General features: G+C 45.5%; 1 protein-coding gene across 6 annotated transcripts in view; it reads left to right on the forward strand.

The window, feature by feature from the left end:
- Positions 1 to 24,210, forward strand: part of Znf516 (zinc finger protein 516) — a 115,951-nt gene that overhangs the window by 83,295 nt on the left and 8,446 nt on the right. For all 6 annotated transcript variants that reach the window (XM_033757592.1, XM_033757594.1, XM_033757590.1 and 3 more), the window contains 3 exons: positions 11,135 to 12,601; positions 19,347 to 19,451; positions 20,311 to 20,378. In XM_033757592.1, coding sequence (XP_033613483.1) covers positions 11,135 to 12,601; positions 19,347 to 19,451; positions 20,311 to 20,378 — 1,640 coding nt within the window. The remainder of the gene's footprint in view (positions 1 to 11,134; positions 12,602 to 19,346; positions 19,452 to 20,310; positions 20,379 to 24,210) is intronic.

The raw sequence follows: 24,210 nt of genomic DNA on the forward strand, positions 1-24,210 counted from the left end.
TGAAGTTTTGTATTAATCTTTCTTTCATTTCATGTTTTTCTTTTTTTTGTTACCAGATCTTAAAGGTTGGTTAAAAATAGTAGAAGTTTTTCTGACAAACACTACTGAAGATTTGTAATGTTCTTGCTCTCAAATCATGTTTTTTTGGTAGCTTGTAATTACTGGAAATTCACAAATACTAAAATTAACTGCCAACATCTTAAAATTATTTTTCATTCAGTGGTTCTCTGTTAACATGACTTCTTTGGGCATATGGTACTTCAAATGGCTTCTCATTGCAGGAGTGTTATCTGTGTGCCTTGATGGCTAAAACCACTAATGTAATTTGGATTTATATTTTCTTTTGTATTTCAAGTACCTATTCACTCTTCACCCCATATGCTTCTGTGGAGTTAGTTTTGTAGAGTGTTCTCTTTTTTTTCCCCAGCATTGGAATTCGAACTCAAGGCCTTGAGCTTGCAAGACACTCGCTGAGCTACTGAGCTAAAGCTCTGGCCCTCTGGATTGTTCTTTTTCAACAGTGAGGCACATCTAGGAAGAAGGTTGAGAAGAAAGATTCGCAGTTAACAGGTGCTGGGTTTGGGAAAGTCAGAACCAGGTACCTGGAATGCAGCCTGCTGTCAGACTAATACTATGTCTTTACTTCAGTGAAGGGAGAGGGGCTGCCGGAAGGAGGAAGGGGAAAAAGCAGGCTCTCCTGCCCTCCCAGCGGGGCCACACTGAGGAGGGGGCACGCAGTGGAGGGGGTGCACCTATAGCTGCAGCAGGACTGTGTGGGTGGGGACTGTGTTGTTTCATTGTCATCCTGCGGTCCTGTCCTGTTTGGGAGAGAGAAGGCTCCTCTTACAGGGCTGCTACATGTCCAGCCTGGCAGTGGCCCTAATGCAAGTTCTTGTATTCTAGGACTCACCCCATGCAGCTGCCAGAATCCCCTTTCCATCTCTAGGGCTCCTTATGAAACCCTGCTGAATGAACAGATTCGCCCTGTACTCAGTATTTATCCATAGTCCTTCCATGTGCACTGCCTCCTTACGTACAATTCTTGGGTAATAAATGATTTTTTATCCCAGCAGAAAACACAGTTGCGTGTCGCTGAATGATGCGGCACATTTGGAAATGGTTTTATCATTGCAGGAACATCCAGGAGTGTACTTGCACAAACTAAGACAGCTGTGGTGTCACTAGATCTTACTTATCCTGTAGGATCACCGTCATATGTGCTGGCCTGGTTGACCAAAACATTCTTTGGCACATAACTTAGTGTTTGTTGATTGACCTTAGACTATGTGCCCTGGGGACCCCCCTCCCCCCCCTTAGGTTTTCCATGACATGATGTAGCTCTGTGCTTGGGCTGTGGGCTGAGACAAGTATGTTTGAGTCCAGGTTCCACTACCTGCCAGCTAGACGGTTTCAGTGAAGCTGCACTTCATGGCCGTTTTCTTATCCACAAAATGGAACAGTAACTTTCACTTCCTGGAGGCGTTGAGAATGGTGCCTCACTGGGGGCTGCCTGAGAGGGCATGTGGTACCCAGATGTTTGTGTGAGCCCAGCGGCCCCTTTGAGAATGCTGGGAGATGGGGCCCAGGGCTGGTGTGGTCCTCCTTCCCTCCTCTAGCTCCAGACTGCACTGTGATCCAGGCTTCTGGGCCACCCTCCCGCCCTCTTAGCATCTGCCTGGCATTGTCAGTCTTGGGTGGGACGGGGCGCCCACTCCTGCGCCCTGGCAAACCCCCATGGTGCCTGCCTGGCTGTTCACCGGGCCTCAGCCCCTGTGGCTGATACCAGCAAAGGCAAAGGTACAACAGATGTGCTGTGAGGACAAATAAGCTATGGTTAGCTCCTCTAGGATTTCATTTCAGATTTTTGTGGCTGATAATTTCCTAGTGGGTTTTTAAGTTCACAAAACAGAATTAACAATCTCTGTTTACATCCCAGCTCAACTGTGGTGAGAGATTCAGGAGATGGGTCCAAAATCTGTTGCTGACAGACAGAAGCTGGTCTGTTAAACTCACTGCATATACATCTCACCCAGGAAACAGAGTTTCTATAGTGGCTGAAGGTTTGATCGGGGACCCATGAAGATGTTAATATGGAAAGAACTTACAATAGAGATATTTGTGCTTGGGCCAGGGCTTTGTCTTAGTGGTTCCACCCTGGTACCAAATAATAAAAAAAAAGATATTTGTGTTTTGTACTTGGTTGCAGTAGCCAATTTTCTCTTCTTCCTCCTCCTCTCTGTTCCCTCCTCCCTCCTTCCTCCTCCTTCTTTCTTCCTTTTTCATGAGAGGGAAGCTATGGAATTATCATACACATAAAAAGAGAGGTAAATAGCAAGCCATATAATAAATGAAGAGCCTGTCATTACTGTCGGTAAGTGAGGTGAGATAAGGCCACGGAGGAGGTCAGAGCTGAGATTCTTGTTATAAAACTCCTCCTCCCGCTGATGCTGGGTCACAGAGTGACTGCTGCATCAGCACTCTTCAGAGTGAAAAAATTGCTTGTTGTATTTAAATGCACAAAGTAAGAAATGACAAAGCACTTTTTAAAAATAGGTAAGTGTGGTTTGGCTTTGTTCCACTGAAAAGGACCTGGGCACAGTCAACCGAATCACAATTGAACAGAAAAAACATAATGACCCTGAAGAGAACGTAGAAACTAATTATTCATTTCTGGTGAGCGGTGACTGGTTTGTTTCATCCACAAAACTCAGGGCCTCAGAATTCAAGGAAGAGCAGAGAAGATTCCCCCTTCTTCCTCTCTGCCCACACCTCCCCAAGAGGAGGACCCAGTCGGGAGGATGCACTTCCTGCTAAGCACTTCTTCCCTGCCCCTCTGAAATTTGACTCTCACAGACTCGCGTAATTCTCCCTGTCTTCATCTAGTGTTCCTCAGTCTTGGCTGCACTTACAATTACCCAGAGAGTTGTTCTGTTTTGTGCAGGCTGCCGCCCTGTAAGGCTGGTTTCTGGCCGGGGTGCTGCCTTGGTGTTCTCCTACCAGCACTGGCTCAGGTTCTTAGCAGCCGAGTCCCGGGTGCACCAGCCAGGCTGTTCTCAGGAGCTGGTGCTCACCATTTGCTCTTTTTCTCTCACCCAGTGTGCATCCACCCTACCAGGGGCACTCTCTTTGGTGGGGCACTCTGAATTTCTGTGTCCTTCTTGGTTTACTTTGTCTCCAGGAACCTCCCCAAGCCTTTTCTGGGCATCCTGTGTTCATTTCTTGCTGCTCTGTGTGTTGTCAGAGCTAACTTTGGGCCGTTGCAGCTGCGTGTACTGTGGGGTGAGGCCCTTACCCACCTGGCTGTGGCTGAAGATGCTTTCTTCCAGGGCTGATCATACTCTTGAAAGATACAATCCCAAATGACATAATTGGAATGTTGAAATCCCAAAGATTCAGAATCCCTCAAGTCTAAAGCCTCTCAGACCTGAAAGATTCTAAATGTTGAAATTGTCAAAGCAGAAATCCCAAAACCCACAATTCTCCTGGGGGGAAAAAGGCTGTTTAGGAGGGGTAGAAAGCAGATTCTGAGAAAGGGATAAGAGTGTGCTCAGTTGTCTGCAAGATAGCTGCATCTTGTTAGGTGGAGAAATATTTAAGAGTTTAAAGGCTGAATAGAAAATCATTTAATTGAAGTGGCTGAGCAGAAACTTTCAAATGGACAATACACACACACACACACACACACACACACACACACACATACCCCTACACCCCTACACATATACCATAGGCTGTATAACAATTTGCCAAATACAGGTGCAGCCCATGTTGCAAAGATCATAGAAGATGTGAAAACACGAGCAAAACATACAAGCAGTCTCCCCTGCCAGGTCATTCTGTTTATACTACTTCTGCCCCTTCATACATAGCTTCATGCTTGCCTCCCAGAAAATGCTCTTCAAAAGAGAAGAAAAAAACACTGACCAGCTCAGCAACCTTCAGAGCCAGTCATGTGAATGTGCACGGAGCAGGTTTCTCTGTACCCAAAGCCACACATCAGTCTGGCACAGTGGACAGGGTGTGCTCGTGGTGACATACATTGAACTGAAGGATTTAAAAAGAGCAGCATATATAAAAACTCAATGTGAACATATTGGCTGCTGAGAGCTGTGTCCCAAAAGAGAAAAAGCACCTCTTCATCAAGATCCGAGATTTCCAAACAGAGCCGAGGATGGTGCAAGTTGGCCGGCTCTCCTGACTTGCTCTGCGATTGCCCACAATACCTGCATTACCCTCTCTCATGTATTGAATTTTCTTTTTTAATGTTTGACAGGTTTTCTTGTGATTTAAATTGTCAGCATTCTTTTTTCTTTCAATTTACTATGCTTTATACTTCATCTTTGTCCTTAATTCCAGAGGTATAAATTACATAAAGAACTTCAGAGAGTTCTAATTTTTCTGTTCTTTTTTCCAAAGTTGACACCACCAGAGTGCATTATCACAGTGTTGTCTTTGTATGGAAGCACTGGGCACGTGCATAAAGACACTGAAATTTCATCGTGATAAAAAAGATGTCCTTTCTGTATTCTTGCATTCGGGAGAGAAGAATTTCAGGAGCTCTAAGCTCTTTGGGCAGCTGCCTGTGCAGTGGTGGCCTCTCATGGTTCTTGATTGAGCTTGTCGAAAGAGTTCTGTCCTCAGTCAGGATATTTCAGATGGCCTTAGTTATAAAGTAGGTGCACACAATTACCAAAGAGTGATATGTGTTTATAACATTTCACTTTTTGACTTGTTTATGAATGTGGTTTCTCTGCTCATATCTTAGGTGACTGCTGTGAATATACCTATGTGTTTGTGCTTGCAAAAATAGACATAAACATGTTACTATGACCTATTTTATTGTGAAAAATTTGTCTGTGAAATGGCCTGTTGTTTTTTTATATTTTTCAAATTCCCCTTAAAGGTATAAATAAGCGTCTTTAGGGATTTTGATCTTTCAGGATTTTAGGCATGAGGAGTTTTGAACTTTAGAGATTTTGAACTTTTGAATTTTAACATTTTGAGATTATGGTGTTTGGGATTATATCTTTCAGGGTCATGATGGAAACAACTTTCCTTTGATAGGAACCTTGGGCCATGTGACTTGCCCTGGGCTTGTGGTCCCCCCAGAGCCTGGGCTCCTTCTGGTGGCAGTGCTCTTAAGCCGCACCTCTCCCTTCCACTGTACCTTCTCCTTCCACTGTGGGATTTCATCCTGTTAGATGGGAGGCTTTGTTGTGTCTTGTTGCCATCTTTTACATCTCTGTGCTGTTGGGGAATGTGTTGGTCCTCCCGCTTGTGGAAACGATGGTCCAGGCCCATTTCCTCACCTAGGTCACTGACACAACTGATGGTGGGGTGAGAGTAGGACTGGTATTGTAGCATACTTTGAGACCTCCCTCCTCATGGATCTTGGAGTCAGTGACTGCTCCTAGGCAGGGGCACCGATTGGATCCCACATGGCTTCTGTCCTGAGCCTGGTCTCATCCTCCTTGTTCTCATGACTGTTGGACTCAGCTGTGTCCTCCAGCCTTCTGCCCAGAGTTCCCAGCTTTGAAACCCTCCCAGAGAATGAAACCATTTTGTCCAGTTGGCAGGCTTTTATATTACATTTCTAAAAACATTTTTTTTTCAAACCTGGTATACAGTGTTTTGAAACTTTTTGTTTTGGAAACTAGAAAACCAAAGATACACAGAATTGATCTAAACTGATTTCTCAGCAGATCAGTTGAAAAATTTTGATCTGTGATGATGCCTACAAATGACATCCTGTGCTATTCCATGGTGTATAGTATGTTTGGAGAGTGGAGCACACACAGGGTATCGGGAATCCTTACACATGTGTATTAACTTGCCGTAGTACAGACACTTGGTGTTATGTTATCACGGTGGAGTACTGGGAGAAAAGCACATATGCACCCCGTGCTGGCCCTGAGCTTGGGATATGAAGATGAAAGGGGTGTCTGGCCATGTCCTGCTTTGTATCTTATGACTTTCAGCTGTTCCTACCCTGACCATCCTGAGTTCCTGAGTAGACCCGAATGAGGTGCAGGTGGTCCCTGTTCAGGTGTGTGTGTTATTGGTGGGGGGGCTCGGGTGCCTTCTGTTCTTTAGAGCAGCAGGTGTCTTGAGAGACAGTGCTGGAACCTCAGTCCAGTTGAGAACCTGGACTCTTACAGATTTCCAAGTGCTTGCCTCTGCAGGTTTTTCCCCAGTTCTGTGAAAAGAAGAATGCAGGTAATATCGGGGATGCTTTGTTCAGGCTGCCTTTAATTTTTCATTGCAAAGGAAATTATCATGAAAAAGTTGAAAAATTCAAAACTAAGAGTCCTTACAGGAGACTACATGAACAATTGTGAATTAAAGGATCTATCCATGAAGGTTCTGATTAGGCCAGTTTTTGGGCCCTGGCCCAGGGGCAGAGATTCCTGGATTCACAGGAAAAGTCCTATTCTTCCTTGTTATGGCTTCCTCCTTTAAAAAAAAAAAAAAAGAATCTCAGTGATGATAATTGCTTCCTTCCCAACGTAGTCTCTTGTTCATCCTTTACCTTTTCTTAATCTTTGAGACATAGCGCCATTTTCTTCCCCTCCTTTTCCCTCTTCCTGGCCATCTTGAGGTCTTGTCCAGGATGTCACTAACGAATGTGGCATTTCCGGTCTTGTCAAGGATGCCACTAGTGGATGTAGCATTTCTGTTCACTCCTCACCACTGATGATGCAGGTGGGATCCCACTTCCCCACTTGTGCAGGGTGGATGGTGTCCCACAGTGGTCTCACGTGTCCCGATCCCTACAGGGCCACGCACTGCAGATACCAAGCTCTGAGTGAAATCTTAAGTGTTCCTTAGACACTGAGAGAGGCAGGATGGTCATTAAATCCTTTTTGTTTTTCAGTTAAAGTATGTATGAAGATAAATGGTGACCCATAGGAAACAAAACAGTAAAGAAGTGGGAAGGATTTCTCTCTCTCTCTCTCTCTGTACGGAAATTGAACTCGGGTCCTTGCACTTGTGAGGCAGGCGGCAGCACCCCGATCTCAATCCCCAGCCCAGACCCTTATTGTAAACACTTAGACATACAAGTTAGGCAGGAAAAATGTCTTGCACAAGAGAATCTGAAAAGCAGCATGTTTGACGTTTGGGTGACAGTTGAGTGGCTTCTACCTAGATGTGGAGCTAAGCGAACAGAGGAAGGGAGGAACAGCCAGTGTGCACAGGCTGGCTTGGGAGCTCACACGCTTGCAAATGTGGCTTCCTTCAGATGTACAAAGGGCTTGAGAAAAGCAAAAGCCCAGGAGTAGTCCAGGCCTGGAGGGATTGCAGGCTGCTCCCCAGGGGTCGGCCTGGCTAGTGTCACCATAGGCCAAAACAATTCTGTGCCACACCCACCTCACAAGGGAGTCATGGCAACAGCATCCCTCTGGGTGGGTTTCAGTGAGAAGGAAAGGAAAAGAATCATAAATACACACCAGAAATGAGGGCCTTCCTGATTGGTAACCTACAACCAGACAGCATGTGAAATCCTGGCAGTCATCACGTGGGAGGGGACACCTCTGTGTTGTTCACATGGACAGCTTTTTGTTAGGTATATTTACTACCCTCTCCCCAGAATGAGAAAAGAGTGCTTTCTTCTACACGGTATCCTCACTGAGTTTCTGAGTTTTTAAGGGCACCTGTGTGTGTGTGTGTGTGTGTGTGTGTGTGCCTGGGCCTGGGCCTAAGCCCACAGGAGCCTCTGCCACAGTGACCCAGAATGAGCAAGCTGCAACTCCCTGAACTTGTGGGGTTAGTGGGCACCCAGCTATAAGATGAGCTTGTCCACAAATGTGGTAGTCAGCTTTCCTGTTGCTGAGAAACAGTATCCAGCATGCACCTTACAGGAGAAGAGATTTATTTTGACTCAGTTTCAGGAGATTCTGTCCATGTTGGTCCACAGAAGGAATATCATGGTGGAAGGGCCTTGCGAAACAAAGATGCTAAGTTCATGGTGGCCAGGAAGCAGAGTAGGGGAATAGTGTCAGAGGGACCAGATATAGTTCCCAGGGTCTTGGCTTCTGACCCATCCAGATGTACCCAGAAGTATGTTTTGCTAATTTTCTGGGCAACTTCCAGGCCAGTCAAGTCCACAATGCTTGAAGCTCAGCCAACACAAGGAATGAGTGAGGACATGAGCCAGGGCAGCATTAGTTTGGGAGGCAGTCGTGAGCTGACCCAGAAATCTTGTTTAGAGGAGAACGAGGAGTGAAAGTCTGGGTTCATTTTCTGCATTATTGCTGGGGCCCACAAGAGCAGGCCAAGCCTTACCGTGCACTGTGGACCTGTGTGTGGGTCTTACATGCAGTATGCTCCTGAGGAGACCAGTGCACCTCACCAGAGCAAAATACTTCCTCTATGCCGAGTTGGGTCCCAGGCCTGTCTGAGCCAGATCCTCTTGTCTCCAGATGGATACTCGGCATCTTGGTTATGGCTGGCTGTCCCTGCAAAGCTGCTTCCTGCTCAGAGCTCTGGAGTGCTCTTCCTCTGTCTAATTCTGATCCAGTGCCTCCTTGTGTCACCTCTAAAGGAGCTGGAATGCCAAGCACAGCAACACCTGGGGAAGTGTGGAGTGTGGGTTCTTGGGGAAGTCAGTGGTGCCTTCCATCTGCTGCAGATGGGAGTGTAGTGTTTGGAGGCTGCTTTGCAATGGTGGACTTTAGTGTTTGGTTATCAGTTTCCTTTGATAACACTCCGTGCCCACCCCAGTGGAGATCCATGGGGTCACATTGTCCCACCCTCCGTGAGGGAGTCTGCCCAGTGTTTAGCTAGCTGGATGTTGCTTTGAAGATTTGTCATTTACTCACATTGACACTTTGATAACGCAGGGTTATATCACTCACTTTTAATTTGTTACTTAGGGTCTTGCTCAAAGGTGCTGGATGTTAAGTTGTTTTGCAGTCATTTCGGGGGGCATACAATTTAGGGATTTTGACTGTGATGCTTAGAATCCCCACTGTCCCCCTGCAGTATGGGGTTACACCGCTTTGTTTCCACTTGGCAAATGAACTAGTTGTCTCTGGCTTGTGTTTTCATCAATCTTTATTCTTTTAATGCAGGTGAACCACCCCCCCATTACTTATTCTTTGTGACTATTTAAAAATGTAACATATGAGCATTGCTCTGAATTAAAGGAAGTGTAAGACCACCTTTCCCATGTTTAATTCAAAGCTAAGCAAACGTTTTTGTCAGTGGTGTTCTCTGAGCTGCCGTGTATTTTCTGAGCCATGCCCGTGCCTGTGTGTGATGGATAAGTATACCTGGCTGTGCTTGGACCCCAGCACTTGTGAACTGACAGAAGTCCAGCAGTTTCATCTTCCTTTGTCCCACCTGATGAACACATCAGCTCCTGTGATCACCACATCGGGCCATGCTTTCCTATGAACATAATCCTTTAACATCACTTAGGAGTGGTTTGTTAACTGTCTCGTACTTGAAAGTGAGCATTTGTTACCACACTTCGTCCCATCTGGGTTTAGCACCTTCTGTGGCAGGTGCTTTTCTACCTAAGAACCTTTGAAAATAGATTTTTGGACTCATTTGATAGAATTTCTAAGTCTTTCCCTTCAAAAATACACGTAGAACATTTTAAAAGAACATTCTAAATGCTTAGATAGCTACATTTGACTGAACATTAGAAATCTTATTTAAGGGCTGGGGATTTAGCTCAGTGGTTCTGCTACCTGCCTTTCAAGCACAAGGACCCACGTTTGATCCCCAGTACAAAAACAAAACAAAACAAAACTTATTTAAGAAAACCACTAATGTTGGGTCTTCTTAAAAACAGATACCTAACATTTAATCAGCCCAGAGTGATCTGGCTATGGCACGGACGGTTTGTTGATGATGAAGAATTAATCTTGTTTTCTGTAGTTCAGAGTTTTACATCTCCAGAATATCCACCCACCTCCTGAAGTTTGATGTCTAGATGTAAATAAATCTGAGGTCATAAAGGCGGACCTGAAACACTTTGGTAACTCACACTGTGCACCCTTGCCAATGTTGTCTTGCCTGACTTTGGAGAAGCTTTGTAATCTGTGGTTGTGGTTAGCACTGTGCTGGGCCCTTCTTGGGTGACAGACAGTGCTCCCACACCAGGCCTCCCAGTGGCAGGACCTGTCCCAGGCCCCGCTTGCCACCACTGCAACCTGTGGTTGATGAGGTGAATAGCATGGCTGTCCCCTCACTCACAAGCCTCTGTAGGGACTTGGCATCAAGATTTTGGACTTGCCAGTTGGCTTTTCTAGGAGAGACTGGGCTGGGCTGACTGCCAGATTAAGTGGATTTTACCATGTAGGCTGCAATTGCTGAGGCAGATGGTGGAGTTGTGCCTAGTCCTGCCTGTGTGACCAGCAATGTACCTGACTTCTCTGGTCCTCCCTTCCTTTCCTTTCTCTTTCTTTTTTTCCCTTTCTTCCTCCTTCCTTTTCCCCTTATCCCTCACTTCTTTCTCTTTCTCCTTTCTTCCTCTTTGCCTTCTTTCCTGGCTTCTCCTTCCGTTCTTCCTCGGGTTGAAGCCAAGACCTTGTGCTGAGCTACTCCCCCAGACCGTTTTTATTTTGAGACACGGTTTTGCTAGGTTGCCCAAATGGAGCTTGAACTTGCTGTTGCCTTATTCAGCCTCACAGAGTGCTAGATAAACAGGTGTGTATTATCACCACACTCAGCTCTTCTCTGGTTTTCTTACCTTAAAATGACTGTGGGAGATCTCCGCTTCCAGGAGACCCTTGCTGTGTCGAGTTATGTGGTTACTATCAATTAAGTTCTTTTCCTAATTTTTAGTATAATAGGTCACCTTCTGTTAGTATGGTGATACGTACCTGTACCTAGATATGCAGCTATTTTCATTTTCTCTCATTCTTTTGAGTTGTTTTAATGGCTTGAAAAAAGAATCCTGTCCCAAAGCAGCATTGCCTGGTTCTGGTTTTTGGTTTGCTTCTGACAGAGCTGTTGAGAACAGAGCCCACCCAGGAGCTGCCTGTCCGACCCTGACCTCGCCTGCCTCTCTGAATGCCAGGCCAGTGAGTCTTGGCTGTGCTTCTCTTAACTGTTCAATTTCCTGTGTCTTGTTCAATTCTGACGAGAAATGGTAACTTCCCCTTTTACATTTTGCATCCTCCAGGGGGACAGCCGAGGCGCTGCTGCTCTTCTGAAGAGGTAGCATCAACTGTGCTCTCCAACGGAGACCAGAGTCACAAACTTGGAAATAATCCTCCAAGAAAAGACACCAGCGAGTCCAAGGTGGGAATTGCGACTTCTGTGTCCATACTTGAAAACAGTAGCAGAGAGACTTCCAAACGTCCTGAACAACATAGATTTTCTCTTGACTTAAAGATGCCAGCATTTCACCCCAAGCAGGAGGTGCCCAGCTCTAGTGATGGTGTGGACTTCCCTTCGAATACAGAAGGAGCTGACCTGCAGCTCACATTGGAGAGCCAGGCTGGTCATCCTAAAGACAAGCTGTCCGATTTGCACAATAAGGAGCATTCTGGGGCAGGAAGGAGTGCGCCAGCCCCAGATCTGGTCCCTCTAGATTTAAGTGCAAGGTCGACCCGGGATGACTCCAGCAATAAGGAAGTGGCCACCTCCCTGCAAGCTGCTCTGGTCATTCACCCGTGTCCTTATTGTAACCACAAGACCTACTACCCGGAGGTCTTATGGATGCACAAGCGCATCTGGCACAGGGTCAGCTGCAACTCCATGGCCCCCCAGTGGATTCAGCCCAACGGTTACAAGAGCTTAAGAAGCAACTTGGTTTACCTTGCCCGGAGTGGACGAACGGGGCCTCCACCTGTCCTCGGGGGCAAAGAGTGCCAGCCCCTGCTCCTTGCTCGCTTCACCCGCACTCAAGGGCCAGGTGGGGCGCCTGGACCCAAAGGCAGCTCTTCTCCCCTGGGAGTGACCACGAAAGCGGCTAGCATGCCTAAGAATAAGGAGAGCCATTCCTCCGGCCCCTGTGCACTGTGGGCATCTGGCCCCGACGGGTATCGGCAGACCAAACATAGCCAAGGCCAGGAACCCTCCAGTGCTTCAGTGCAGGGGCCTCTGGCCAAACCCAAACTGGAGGCCAGCTCCAAGCCAGCATCTGCCCAGGGCAGCGGAGGCCTTGGCAGGAGTGCCACCCCCACACCCTCTGTTATAACTCGGGTGGGTGCCCAGCCCTTGGGCAGCAGCAAGCCAGTGGAGAATTTTGGGGTTCCATTGGCGGGGACTGGCTTTGCTCCTCCAAATAAGCACAGTGCCCCGGACTCCCTGAAAGCCAAATTCAGCCCTCAGCCTCAGGGTCAGCCTCCTGCGAAAAGCGAAGGGAGCCCTCCTCTACCTCCCCGTGAGCCCCCCTTGAAGGCGGCCCAGGAGCTGAGGACACTGGCCACCTGTGCTGCGGGGTCTAGAGGGGATCCAGCGTTGCAGGCCCAGCCTGGGATGGCTGGGGCGCCCCCCGTCTTACACTCCATGAAGCAGGAGCCAGTGGCTGAGGGCCACGAGAAGCGCTTGGACATACTCAACATCTTTAAGACATACATTCCAAAGGACTTTGCTACACTCTATCAGGGCTGGGGTGTCAGCAGTCCCGGGCCAGAGCACAGAGGTAAGATGTGCGGGCTCCCTCCTCCCTGGCCACTCGGGAGCTCCCCAGGAAGAGCCTAAGTGCCTACCTGCCACCGGGAGTCCTGGAGGGCAGTCATAGGCCCTTTCATCACACAGCGAGGCTGCTGTCTTTCTTGCCCTGGCTGGCGGGAGCTCAGCCCTGAAGCATTGCCCTGGGGGGGAATCTGTGCTTGGGTCAGTGGTGTCTGAACATGTCCTTCATGCTGCTGATAACTGGGAAACCCAGTGACATCCTCTCCATACTGAGACTTGATGGGAGCAGGCAGGCTTGCTTACCCTTCATGTTTTATTATCACTTTAAACAAAGCATTGGTAGATGTTTGTTCATTGTCCTTCTTTCTCAAAAAAGGAGACTGTCCATTTGAAGTGATTTTCCTATTCTTATGCATAAGTGATTTGAGGCAGGTGGCAACACCAATGAGTTAAGTCCCCCATCCAGTGCATAAGTGATTTGAAAAATACTTAAACAGTACTCCAGAATTAGTTAGCAAAGCCTTGCAGAGGATACACGTATCAATATGAAGTCAGGAGAACTGAGTTATGCTAAAATTCCTGAAAAAAATACTCCTGCCAATGGCTTCTATTCCTCCCACTCTCTTAGTATTGATTGCTAATAGTAATGCTGGTTGAGTTTCTTATCTGAAATACTTGGAAATAGGAGTTTATATTTTGGATTCTTTTGATTTTGGAAACTTTTAGATTCCTTATAATGAGTTATCGTGGGGATGAGACATACGTCTAAAATCAGAATTCATTTATGTTTCATAGTCTAATAGCTGAAAGATCATTCTTCATAGGAATTTTAATAAGTTTGTGCACAAAAAAATGTTTATACGTTGGCCCATCCTGTAGAGTTTGCTGTTTGTGATATCATGTAAGGACTCAAACATTTTTTTTTAGTTTTGGAACATTTTGCGTTTTGGATTAAGGATGTTTACCCAATATTGATAAGGAATTGCCAGTAGTTTTCCTCATGCCTCATTGGAAATATGCCTTGAGTGTAATGCCCTTGTTCTTTAAACAGATGGGACCTGGGGAAGTATAGGTACTGTTAAAAAGCAAAACAGATTCCCAATGATGAATATGACTGTACCGTATACATAAAAAGCACCAATGGAAACTCAATGGGGAAAGAAAGCAGAATAGATGAATTCCCATGGGACTCAGTCTCTTAGTTTGTTACCGGGTGTTCCTAAACCTTCTCTGAACAGAGTATCTGCTGTGACCCTATAGTTCCTTAAAAAAAGTCACCACTGAAATACCCTGGGAGACTCAGGGCCTCAGACACTGGGAAGTTGGAAGCACCATTGACAGTTGTGGTCCAGGCCTGGGGGATCTGCTACCGGCAGAACTGGCCCCCTGCCCCCTGCCCCACCACTCCAGCTCATGGTGTGAGGGTCCCCAGTGGCCACAGGTGGTGGCAGCTAGATTTCCCAGGCATGCAGTGTCCAGCAAGGAGTGGAATGGCGTCTTGGGTCTGTGCGTGGTCCCAGGGAGGCTCGTCTGGAGGTGTTTTCCAGTGGAGGACTTAGAGGCACTCTCCATTCCTGGGTGTCTGCAGTAAAGACCCGAGTAAGCTGCCCTCTCTACCTGGTTTTGTTGTTTTTTTTGTAGTACTAGGGGATTGAACCCAGGGGCGCTTTACCACTGACCTACGTCCGTCCTCATCGCTTTTCTTATTTGTAGTTTTATTTTGAGATGTGGTCTCAAAGTTGCCCAGGTGGGACTTTGATCCTCCTGCTTTTGCCTCCCTGAGTGCTGGGACTGCAGGCCTGCACCCAGCCACTGCACCTGTTGTGTGCCCATGAGCTCTAGAAAGAGCTTAGGCTGAACACCTGGAGAGTGCTGAGCTGTTGTAGGAGTGGCCCCAGGCGCCGTGTTGGGCTCTTGTCTACTCTCAGGAGTGTGTTATGTGTGACAGTGTCACCTGCAGCCTCTCACAGGCTGGCAGGAGATGGCTACCATTTGTTTCACACTTCTCCCATTTCGGTTCTGCCAGTGGGTTCTGTGGGCCCTGTGGTGTTCGGCAGTCTTGCAGGTTGTTGCTGTCAAGGGCATTGCCAGTGTGTGCCGGCCTTGGGATGGGAGGCTCTCAGAGTTTTGCAGGTGTGGGTTTCCAAAGACCCATGGCAAAGGTGCTTGTTGTGGACCCTGGTTCTTGGCACCTCCTCACCGTCTTGTCCTCTTCTTCCCATACTGCACTAGATGTTGGCACTGTTTTTTTTTTGTTTGTTTGTTTGTTTTGTTTTTGAGACAGGGTCTCACTATGTAGTTGAGACTGACCTGGAACTCACTTTGTAGCTCATGCTGGTCTCGAACTCACAGTGATCCTCCTGCCTCAGCCTTCCGAGTGCCGGGATTACAGGCATGCACCACCACTCCCGGCCGGCACTGGGTTTTAATGGCTGTCACAATGTGAGCTGACCTTGTCATTTATTTACCTGGTAATGTCCTCCACGAAGTGTGTCACTTTGCCCTTTTACATGACGGTGAGGTAGCCACAGTGGGAAAGGCCCCTGTGCTCCCCTGAGGGCCTGGGCAGTAACTGCTGCTTTTGTAAGGAAGTAGAAGTGACTTTATGTTTTCAGAATCTCAGGTGACAATTTGAAATACAAAAGTAGACTAAAATATTTTATTTCTTTTCCTTAAAGTTTTTAAATGAATGATTCTAACTAAGGACATTTTGTGAAATAGAGGTCAAATATTTATCCTTTCAATGTGAAAAATACTCCTAGTCTACAAAGCAGAGTGCTCTTCTTGGATTGTTTATTCTGGTGTACACATTGAAACATTGTTTTGTGTCAGTCAGTCAGTTTATGGTCTTTAAGCCCACTCTGCTTTAGGATTCTTAACAAAAGTGTTTCAGACTTTTTGATCTTAAAATAACTACTAACGAGTATAGTTTTAGGATCCCAGCTTCCCAGGCTTAGAGAGGAACTTGCAAGTATCTAGGCCCCTGATCAGTATACTGAGAAGCACTAGGCAGTGCCAGATCAAACGCCCCAGTGGGGAAGGACTTGCCACCCTCAGGGGACATTAGCTTTGGTGGACTTCTGTTGGTCCTGATCTCCATGGGCCACTCACAGTGAGCTGAGAGCATCTCTCTTGAAAGTCTTCTGCTTCCGAAGTCCTTTCCTGAGTCAGGGGTCCTGCCCTCCAGAGCCTGTTCTTTCATTTTTCCATGTTCCAGTATTAATTTACAAAGCTTCTGAAGTGCTTTGGCAGGGAGGAAACCTGACAGGCTTAGAATGGCCTGACCATGTATGAGGTGAGGGAGTACTGATGTTTCCTATTGGGGGAATCTGTGGCAGTCACATGGCTTAGGAAGTATGCGCAGCCAAAGCAAGTGCATCTTGGACGTGTTCCGAAATACATTAGAAACTAAATTTCTGAGGTTTTGCTTTTCCACTTGCTCCTGCTGAGCCTTCTTCTTAGCTGTGTACACACAGTACATTTTTACTTACGCATGTCAATGCCTGTTTTGTTCATCCTTTGTCAAATAAATCTTTTCTACCTTCTGACACAAGTGAGCAACACATTTTGGATATTTATCCTGTCATCTGATGGATTTGCACTGTATCTCCTAGTTGGTGTCACCTGCAGATCTAAAGGTCGTAGCTTCTCCACATACGGCACTGACTATCATGTCATCCTGTAGTAAAGGGAGGCAGAAGTGTGCCGTGGAGTTCTATAGAGGAGCACAAGGCTGTGGCTGCCAGCAGTGTGACCATCCGCACATGCAGAGAACTCGGGGTTTAGTGCTGTGCTAGGCGCCAGGCTTTATTCAGAAGTTAAGAAAACTGCTTCTCAGAGACTTGTTCTTCACAGGTTTGCCTGGATGATGCTTCTGAAGGAGTGCAGCATCTAGAAAGCCCAGCTAGTGTGGAAGGACATGACTGTGCCACTGTTTTCTGTAATCTTTTTACAACTTGGCAAGTCTGGAAATGTGAATGTAACATAAATGGATTACTGCTACAGTAGTACTAAAGTAATAAATTATCTGTGCCTCCAGACTTTGTGGTCTGCCTATATTACATGATAATATGGATTTTACAGTAAAAAATTTAAGATGACATGCAATAGTTCTGCGTAAAATAATACATAAGATCTTTCTGATTGGAACTTTCAAAAAGTCTTTTAGACCAAGGATACATTGATGTGGCCAGGGTGAAGGTGTCTGCATGCCTAAGCAATTGCTTTTTTTTGGAGAATCTCTCTGGTCTCCTCTTTCCGCTTACAGATGATGTGTTACATACAATATGATAAAACAAAGGACTTGAAGGCCACTTATTGCTTTCTGAGGATGGCCAGGTTCTTTTTATTCATTTTAAGGCCTCTTTTTGTCTACACCTTGAGTTTCTAGGTCAGCACATTTGAGCTGTTTGCTCACTAGGTAGCTTTCAATTCAAATTAAGTTTATAACCTTTTGATTAACTCAGAATTTTGGAGAAGCTCGGGCATGAAATTATTGACCATAAAGGGCAAGTGTACTTTCTTTAAAAAGTAAAGAGACAGGGATATGGTAAGATGCATGGACAAATTATGTGTGTGTGTGTGTGTGTGTGTGTGTGTGTATTGTGTGTGTGAACATGCGCCTCATGCATGCATATGAGTACTCAAGAGCAGAAGAATAGAGGTACTGTGATTTTTCTGTTGCTAATTTGGATAGGAAATAGTAACTAGCCTAGTAGAAGAATATTAGTGACTTAGATATTAGACGTTGTGACTGTTGGATACAAACGACATTGTTCGTCATCACTGTCAGTAGGTATCTCATGAAAGTATAGTTGGAAACTCCTGTCTGGAACATACCTAGGGAAATCCAGACAACCAGAGCAGTTGCCGGAGCCTTCGTTGGCCAGCTGATAATGAAACTGGGGAACACAATCACTTTTTTTCACATTGAAATTTTCCTTCACCAAAGTAAGAGAAAGGAGAGCTTTTCCATTCAGAAAGGTTAAGAGTGTCAGCTATTTGACAAGCTGACCACAGGAAAGTTTTTCTGTGGTGTAGAAATCAAGAGCCCTGACTGAGCATCAGTGTCCTTGTAGCAGGTGTGGCTGCTCAGGTGTCCAGGGCAGCTCCCCACCCTTTTCCTTTCTTCTATGATGCTTGGTTAAGTGTTAGTTTTTGTGTGCATTTTGCATGTTAACTCCTTATGAAATGTATGGTTTGCATGTGTTTTCTTCTATTTGCTGGGCTGTCTCTTCACTCTGTCGACTGTTTCCTTGCTTGCTTTCTGCTTTGATGCAGTCTCATTTGTCTGTTTCGGTTTTTATTGCCTGTGCTTATGGCGTCCTTCCCCAGACATTGTCACCTAGGCCAAAAGAGAAGCAGGATCTATGAAGCAGCAGTCTTGTGGGTCATTTAGGACATTCCCACGGAATTATCTTCACATTTTGTGAACAGGGCACCTGTTAACATTTGTCAATGGCCTCTCATAGAAGAAACATTAGTTAAAAAATGTGTTTCTGTTTTGTGTGTCTGTATGTTTGGCTGTGTGTGTGTGTTCCTGAATAAGGCAATGGGAAATCAAGTGCTTAGTGGGCAAATTCTCAGATTTTTTTAAAGACTTATTTTCATGACCTGTGAAATAAATGAAATAAGATCTGCCTCACAGTCTATACATTTCTTGCATTACATTTTTTGATTTCCAAAAATATGACCTATAATGTAAAGCAATTTTATATATTTTTTTAATGTGTTGCAGCCCACTTTTAGGGCAAGAACAATGGTGAAGATCTGCTTTTCAGCCAGTATGACTGAAGTGTCCTTTTGTCATCCTTTGCATTTGCCTGTTATATTTAAATGTCAGACTGTAGAGACAGCTAAAGGAGCATCGTTTTTTTTAATTATTGCTACTGATATAACATGTTTTAGATAATGCTTGCTAGTTACAATGGACCCAGAGACTTTTCTTTGGAGCTCCTTTCCAGGAAAAGCGAGCTCTATTTGTTTGCTTTTGGGAGAATACCTTGAGACAGGACAAGTGTGCAGACAGGTAGCCCACACCTTCTGTATCCCTTTCTGAATAAAAGCCAGGTCTATGCTTGGGGATCAGAAGGAAATTGGAAGCCCAGAGCTTAAATTCAGTGTGGTTGAGTGTTCTGGGGAAAAACGGGTGTTTCAGTGTTTTCCACCATTTCTGATGGGGTGCTGCCTCTTATTGGCTGGCTCACCCGGCTCCAGGTTTCCTCTGTGTTAGAGGCAGGCAGGTAGGAAGCCCAGAAGGTCCCAGTCTTGCTGATGGCTATGCATGTCTGCTCCACATCAGTCTCCTGAGATCATAGCTGGGGTGTGAATGGGCTCTGGTCCTGGTCACTTCCTATTGTCCATGCACCTCATCTCTGTCACACTGATGTCACTTTGATTTGCCCGATGTGCTGCCTGACAGAGCTGGGTGATGGCCGGGCTGTGCGTCCAGCTGCCTGGAGCCGCATGCTGCCCCGCAGAGGTGGCACTTCCCTGTCTCTGCCTTGTCCCCGAAGTAGTTTTTAATTCACTATAACTTATGCATCCTCGAAGTCCCTACCATGCCTGGTGTGTCAGCCCAGCCAAGACAGTGTCTGGCAGTTATCACAAGGGCTTAGAGGTAGCTTCCCATGCTGATGCTTAAGGTATACTAATGATATTTTCCTCTCCCTATCCCCTCTCCTCCCACCTCCTTGCCTCCACCCCAATCCCGCCATGGCCGCTGCACATGACAACACACCATACCATGGCAGGGACACTCCGGACACAGGCCCGCCCGGGAGACTTCATCTGCGCTGAGTGTGGGAAGAGCTTCCACCAGCCCAGCCACCTCAGGTCCCACATGCGAGCGCACACAGGTATTGCCACCCCAGTGGGCACGTGTGGCCCAGCCAAATGGAGGTGGGGGGGTTGCTCTTCTGCCAGTCATTTAATTGTCCACATTGTGGACACATTTAGATTTCAGCCCCTATCTGGTGACAGCGCCTTCAGCCTCTGAATTTTGTGTGGTGGTCCCCTGCTCAACACCTGAAACGTTCTTTTTCTTTTTTGGCATTCAAGTGCCATGTGGTTTAATTTGAGATAAGCCTGTTTGCAAATGTTCCGTTTTAATTAGAGTAGACTCTTCAGAAATGAATATGCTAATGAATTATATTGCCACTAGCACAAATGGAAATCAAAGCACCCTTCCAGCCTGATGTACGGCTTGGTTATATCCTGGTGGACACGATGGGACTGTGGATACACCAGACTGCTCTTGATGGTCTGTGGTGCCTTGCAGTACCCTCAGCCCTCTGTAACGAGCTTGCTGGACATTGGATCAGGCTGTGCTCTGTGTGTCAAGATAGGGCAAGAGCACTAGAAAGACAGGGAGACAGAATTGTGAAGGGCGCACCAGAAGCCAGCCTAGTGCAGAATGACAGGGGCCAAATGGTAAGTAATGCAGGAAGAGGGTCCCTTTACACACACACACTGATAATTAATATTGTCAGTGACTGCTTTCTTCAGCAGTGGAGCCTGAATTAAAAAGGGCAGTGGCCCCAGGCAGCCATTATCCCAGTCTCTTACTGTAAGTGTTACAGTAATTTGGTATTTTCCGGCCACAGGCGAGGCATTGGTGTCTGTTTTGCGAAAGTGCTTAATCTGTAATGAACTCATGCAGTGTGCACGCTCAGGCGTGTCACCCGCCCTCTGCTAACAGACCCCTTGTTCCCACAGTGGTGTTTGAGTGTGATGGTCCTCGAGGTTCTGAAGTTCACACAGCCTCCATGGATGCCCCCAAACAAGTAGGTCCTGTGAGTGAGTGGCTGTCTGGGTTTCATGTGGTGGTGGGCAAGAGTGGTGTTCCTCACTGAACACCAGATGTGTACAGCAGTAATTCTGCATGGTCTTGATAACAGAACCTGCCCCATCAGGGCAGTCTGGGCGGTTGGTGAGCATTGAAGGTCATCTTAGATGAGTTACAGGGTTATGGGGCTTTTGGTGGTGTTGGGATAAGGGGTTGGTAGAGAGCAGTGGTTACTGAAAACACTAGAAATTTATACATTTTTCCCAAGACATTTTGGATCCAAGTTTGCCTTAATTATTTTTGGTCTTCTATGTAAACATTATTTTTGTATTCTTCTGGGAGAAATGTTTCATGTTCAGGGTATTTTATGGCTGTGTGCATGGCTTTGTCATGTCGCGACCCTGTTGGCCTGACCATCAGGCATTAAAATACCCATGGTGGGTCTATTTTCAGTTCTATCCATGAAGCATATTGCCATACATGTGTAGATTTCACACACAAACCATTTGGGGTGCAGAGAATTGGGCAGAGCCCTGAGTTGTGTAGGATAGAGTGGTTCTCTAAGGTAGAACCATAGCCCCTCACAGGTTGCCTTCCTGTTATCCTGGGCTGAGAGCATATGATTTTGGTGCTCAATTCCATTCTTATCCCTCTTGTGGTCTTGTTCTGGTGCATACGTTCTCTAAACAACATTCTAGCCCTCTTGCCCTTGCTCTAGAACAATGGTCTGTCACTGCTTGCTCTCTCCTTTGCCTAGAGCAGTGTCCCAAGTCCTACCCAGGTGGTGGAATCAGGTTAGTATGCCCAGTCCTGACAAGCCCAGGTCTGATGATGGTTGCTGTTCAGGAGTCCCCGTTGTCTCATGAGCTCTCAAGGAGACTTGAGCATCATTCTGGTTTGTTTTGCTCAAGGAAAAGGTAAGAGAAACAGATGGGCTTTGCCAGGGGCTGCTGCTAGTGAGTGATGGGGCTGGGTTTAGACCTGACATTGCTTCGTCAGGGATTTCATGTTCTTCTAATTGCATTTTTAGAATTTCTATTTGTTGTCTTGTGGTGAGAATTTCTAATTGTTCTTCACAGCCTTTATTTTATATATTGTTGACAGGATGCCCTGCCTCTTATGACAGGGCTTTTACTCCAGTACTGGAGATTAAATGTAGGAATTTCACAGTGGCTACATCTCCAGCCTTTTTTATCTTTTCTTTTGAGATAGGGTATCCCAGAGTGCTGGGATTACAGGTGTATACTGCCGTGCTGGGCGTATGACAGTTTTTGTGGCTTCGCTCTTGATAAAATCCATAGTTTTGAAATGTAAAGGAGTTACAATGTTGTAATAATTTATGAAGCAAATATAACTCTTCTCTGAACATTGAATTAAAAGATTTCCAAGCACATGTGACCTCTTCTTGAATTAGCTATCACTGTCCTTTTTAATAGCAATAAAAGTTTCTTGCCATACAGAGCCACTGGATCATGTGTGGGATGTAGTAACAGCACAGCATGCTGTAATTGGAGAATTATACAACTGGAGTGAGTCCAAAGTGTTCTTTCACACAGGGGACCATTAAACCCACGAAGATCTGCCCCACGCTCCATACTGGCAATTGAACCCAGGGCCTTGCATCTGCCAGGCAAGGGCTGTGCCATGGAGCTGCACCCTCAGCCCTGTACCTGGCTTTGGATAAGTGTCTTTGACAGGGCCAGAGAGCCAGACAGATGTGTGAGTACCAGATTCTTCAGCAACACAGGCCTGTGGATTGGCTAAATATTAATTCTACCTAAGCCTCTTTAAATGCATTCACCCATAGGCAGAAATAGAGATAAAAAAATTTTCAAATCACTGAGATTGTAGTGTAAATTGTCATGTTACTTGTACTTGTGGTATACTTATGATAAATTGTAATTGTTACTCATCCTTGCTTCATGTTCTTTTACGTTACCTTATTACTAAGTAACCTCCTGATGTCAAGTTTATATAGCTCAGTGCTATGGTGTTGGTTAATGTGGATCCTGCTGACACACGCTTGAACTCTGGGTGCAAGAGCCCAGCAGATCAGCTTTCTTTTCACCTGAACTATAGTGAGGGTTCAGGCAAGTGTTAAACCTAGGCTTGATGAGCACACCTGTCTTACAGCAGCTACTATAGTTCATTTAATTCCATACTCCAGGTCTTTTCCTCTCATGGCAGCTTTTGTTTTTTGTAACCTTAAAGGTAGCTTTATTGATTATTACTGAACATTCTGGGTCTTGAAGGAAATTCCACTTTACTTATCATTCTTTAAGAATTCTTAGGGTTAGAGATTTGTTGTCTAGAAAATTGGAAAACACATCAGTAATAGATAGAGGTTTAAATCTTAGAGTTCTTCTCTCTTAGCCAGTGGCTCTCCTTATTTACAAAAAAAAAAAATCACAGTTATGTTATTAAATTTAGGATATGTTACAGATTCCTAGAACTGTTTGCTCTAGTTATTTATGTCTCGAGTGCTCCTCATTATGTTTATCACCCATGTTCCTTTTCATGTTTAGAATACTTTACTAACATTAACTACTTACTATTTAAATCAGATTCTTTTCCTGCGGGCTTTAGAAGCTGTGTGTGTGGATGTGGGCTTGCTTTTGGATCATACAACACTGTGTATTCATGCAGAAATTATTTGATATGACACTTAAAAGTGATGGACTGTTATACATACACGTAAGAGAGTCTAAGTTATTAAAATGAAACAATATTTGAAAATTCAGTTTCATAATCACCATTTGTAATCATTTATTCAATTATTAACTATTTATTGGACACCCACTATGTCCCAGGCCATGTACAGGATACTGGGGAGACGAGATACACATTTTCCCTGCTCCTCTGGTTCTTTTTATTTTAATTAATTTTATTGGTACATTTTAGGTACACAATATGACATTCATCATTGAAAATTTGTACCTTTACATAATCTATCTTGGTTCTTATTTTTTCCTCATTCCCCTCCCTCCCTTCAACCCCTCCACCCCTCCCTATTTACAAAGACTTTGTTTCCATTTTTTCCTTTTCTCATAATTTCATTCCCTTCTTTTCTTCCCCCAAGCCCTCTCACTTCCCCTTCCCCTTTGGACCTTTTCTTCCTATTTTACATTATCCATTACACTTTTTGATCCTTATTTATAGTTTCAGCTTCTCATACCAGAGAAACTATTTGGTATTTACATGTCTGTTCTATTTATTTCACTGAAGAGTATGTGCATCCATTTAACTATAAATGTCTCTAATTTCTCATTCTTTATGTCTGAGTAGTACTCCATTTTATTTGTTCACACACACACACACACACACACACACACACACACACACACACACACTTTCTTTATCCAGGCTGCAGACACTTTCTTTCCAGGCTGCAGTTGATGGGCAGTTGGTCTGTTTCCAAGATTTAGCTATTACAAACTGTGCTGCTATGAACATGGGTGCATATATATTGCTGTGGTATGATTCTTCTAATTCTTTTGGCCTGCTCCTCTCGTTCTTAAGGTCCCAGGGGAGCATTAGCTGAGGAAATGGGTACAGCACTTTAACAGTACTAACCCAGCTGGTCTCTGCAGCTCCAGGGGATTTGTGGATCTTCCAGGCAGATTGCTTAACAACCTTTTGGAGGCTTAGGGGTGCTTGGGTTGGGCTGGAGAATGAGTATATCTGAGAGATTCTTGGGAAGAGATGGGGTGTAGGAATTGTCCTGACTCTGGGTTTTGGCTTGAAGCATCTGGTCCAACTGGAGAGTCCCTGCCCTGAGGCTGAAAGGAGGAGCAAGGAAGTCTGTTTTCAGGTTCAATGTGAATTTAGCT

Source organism: Fukomys damarensis, unplaced genomic scaffold (assembly GCF_012274545.1).
Source record: "Fukomys damarensis isolate Sample0158 unplaced genomic scaffold, DMR_v1.0_HiC HiC_scaffold_30, whole genome shotgun sequence".
Taxonomy (NCBI): Eukaryota; Metazoa; Chordata; class Mammalia; order Rodentia; family Bathyergidae; genus Fukomys; species Fukomys damarensis.